The sequence below is a fragment of the Myotis brandtii genome, unplaced genomic scaffold (genome assembly GCF_000412655.1).
Source record: "Myotis brandtii unplaced genomic scaffold, ASM41265v1 scaffold601, whole genome shotgun sequence".
NCBI lineage: Eukaryota > Metazoa > Chordata > Mammalia > Chiroptera > Vespertilionidae > Myotis > Myotis brandtii.
Window position 1 is genome coordinate 2,002,113 of NW_005370276.1, and position 937 is coordinate 2,003,049.

At 70.3% G+C, this 937-nt stretch overlaps 1 protein-coding gene across 1 annotated transcript in view; it reads left to right on the plus strand.

The window, feature by feature from the left end:
* POLD1 (polymerase (DNA directed), delta 1, catalytic subunit) overlaps positions 1-937 on the plus strand; it is a 15,336-nt gene that overhangs the window by 13,825 nt on the left and 574 nt on the right. Inside the window, exons 24-26 of the mRNA XM_005879629.2 lie at positions 1-146; positions 473-525; positions 603-700. The exon at positions 1-146 is cut by the window's left edge and continues 11 nt beyond it. Of these exons, the coding sequence (XP_005879691.1) occupies positions 1-146; positions 473-525; positions 603-700 (297 nt within the window). The remainder of the gene's footprint in view (positions 147-472; positions 526-602; positions 701-937) is intronic.

Here is a 937-nt window from a genome sequence, read left to right on the forward strand (position 1 = left end):
ACCTGTTCTCACCCCTCACCCCTCACCTGCAGGGGGGGACCACACACGATGCAAGACCGTGCTCACCGGCAAGGTGGGCGGCCTCCTGGCCTTCGCCAAGCGTCAAAGCTGCTGTATTGGCTGCCGCACTGTCCTCAGCCACCAAGGTGAGCGGTCCCCGCCCCGCCCCTGCCCCTCCATCCCCCCCGGGGCGCCCGAGGTCCCCGGCCCCTGCCCCACAAGCTGGCACTGCTGCCCAGATGGGGTCTCCCCTGGGTGGGGGTCTCCTCTCTGCAGTCACCCCAAGAGGGGGGTCCCGGCCCCCCACCCCAGGAGTTCCCCAGGGAGTTTTCCCCACACACTCTCTCCCTTGTTCTCCGTCTGTGGGGACTTTCAGAAGTCGGGATGGGCAGCAGGCGGGGAAGGGGCAGGGGTGGGGTGGCCTGGGCCCTGGCTCGGCCCCAGCTCCCCCATTGCGCCCCCCCTCCCGCAGGAGCCGTGTGCAAGTTCTGCAAGCCCCGGGAGTCGGAGCTGTATCAGAAGGAGGTGAGGGTCCGGGAGGGTTGGGGCGAGGGGCCAGCCTGGGCTGCTGCTGAGTCCCCCCACCCCCACCCCGTCCGCAGGTGTCACACCTGAACGCCCTGGAGGAGCGCTTCTCGCGCCTGTGGACGCAGTGCCAGCGCTGTCAGGGCAGCCTGCACGAGGACGTCATCTGCACCAGGTGCGCAGCCCGTGGCCCCAGGACCCTCCGTGCTCCCCAGGCATGGGGAGCTGGGCCCCAACTCCCGGGTCTCAAGCAGCCCCACCCCCACTTCCCTTCTGGCTGCAGAGCCCCCTGACCTCAGTGTCATGGCTGCAAAACGGGCCGTGCGCACCCAGCCCTCCCAGGGGTCGGGGTGGGGAGCCACGGAGTGGGGCAGGGTCGGGCGCCCAGTATCTGCCCCAGGGGAGACGGCTG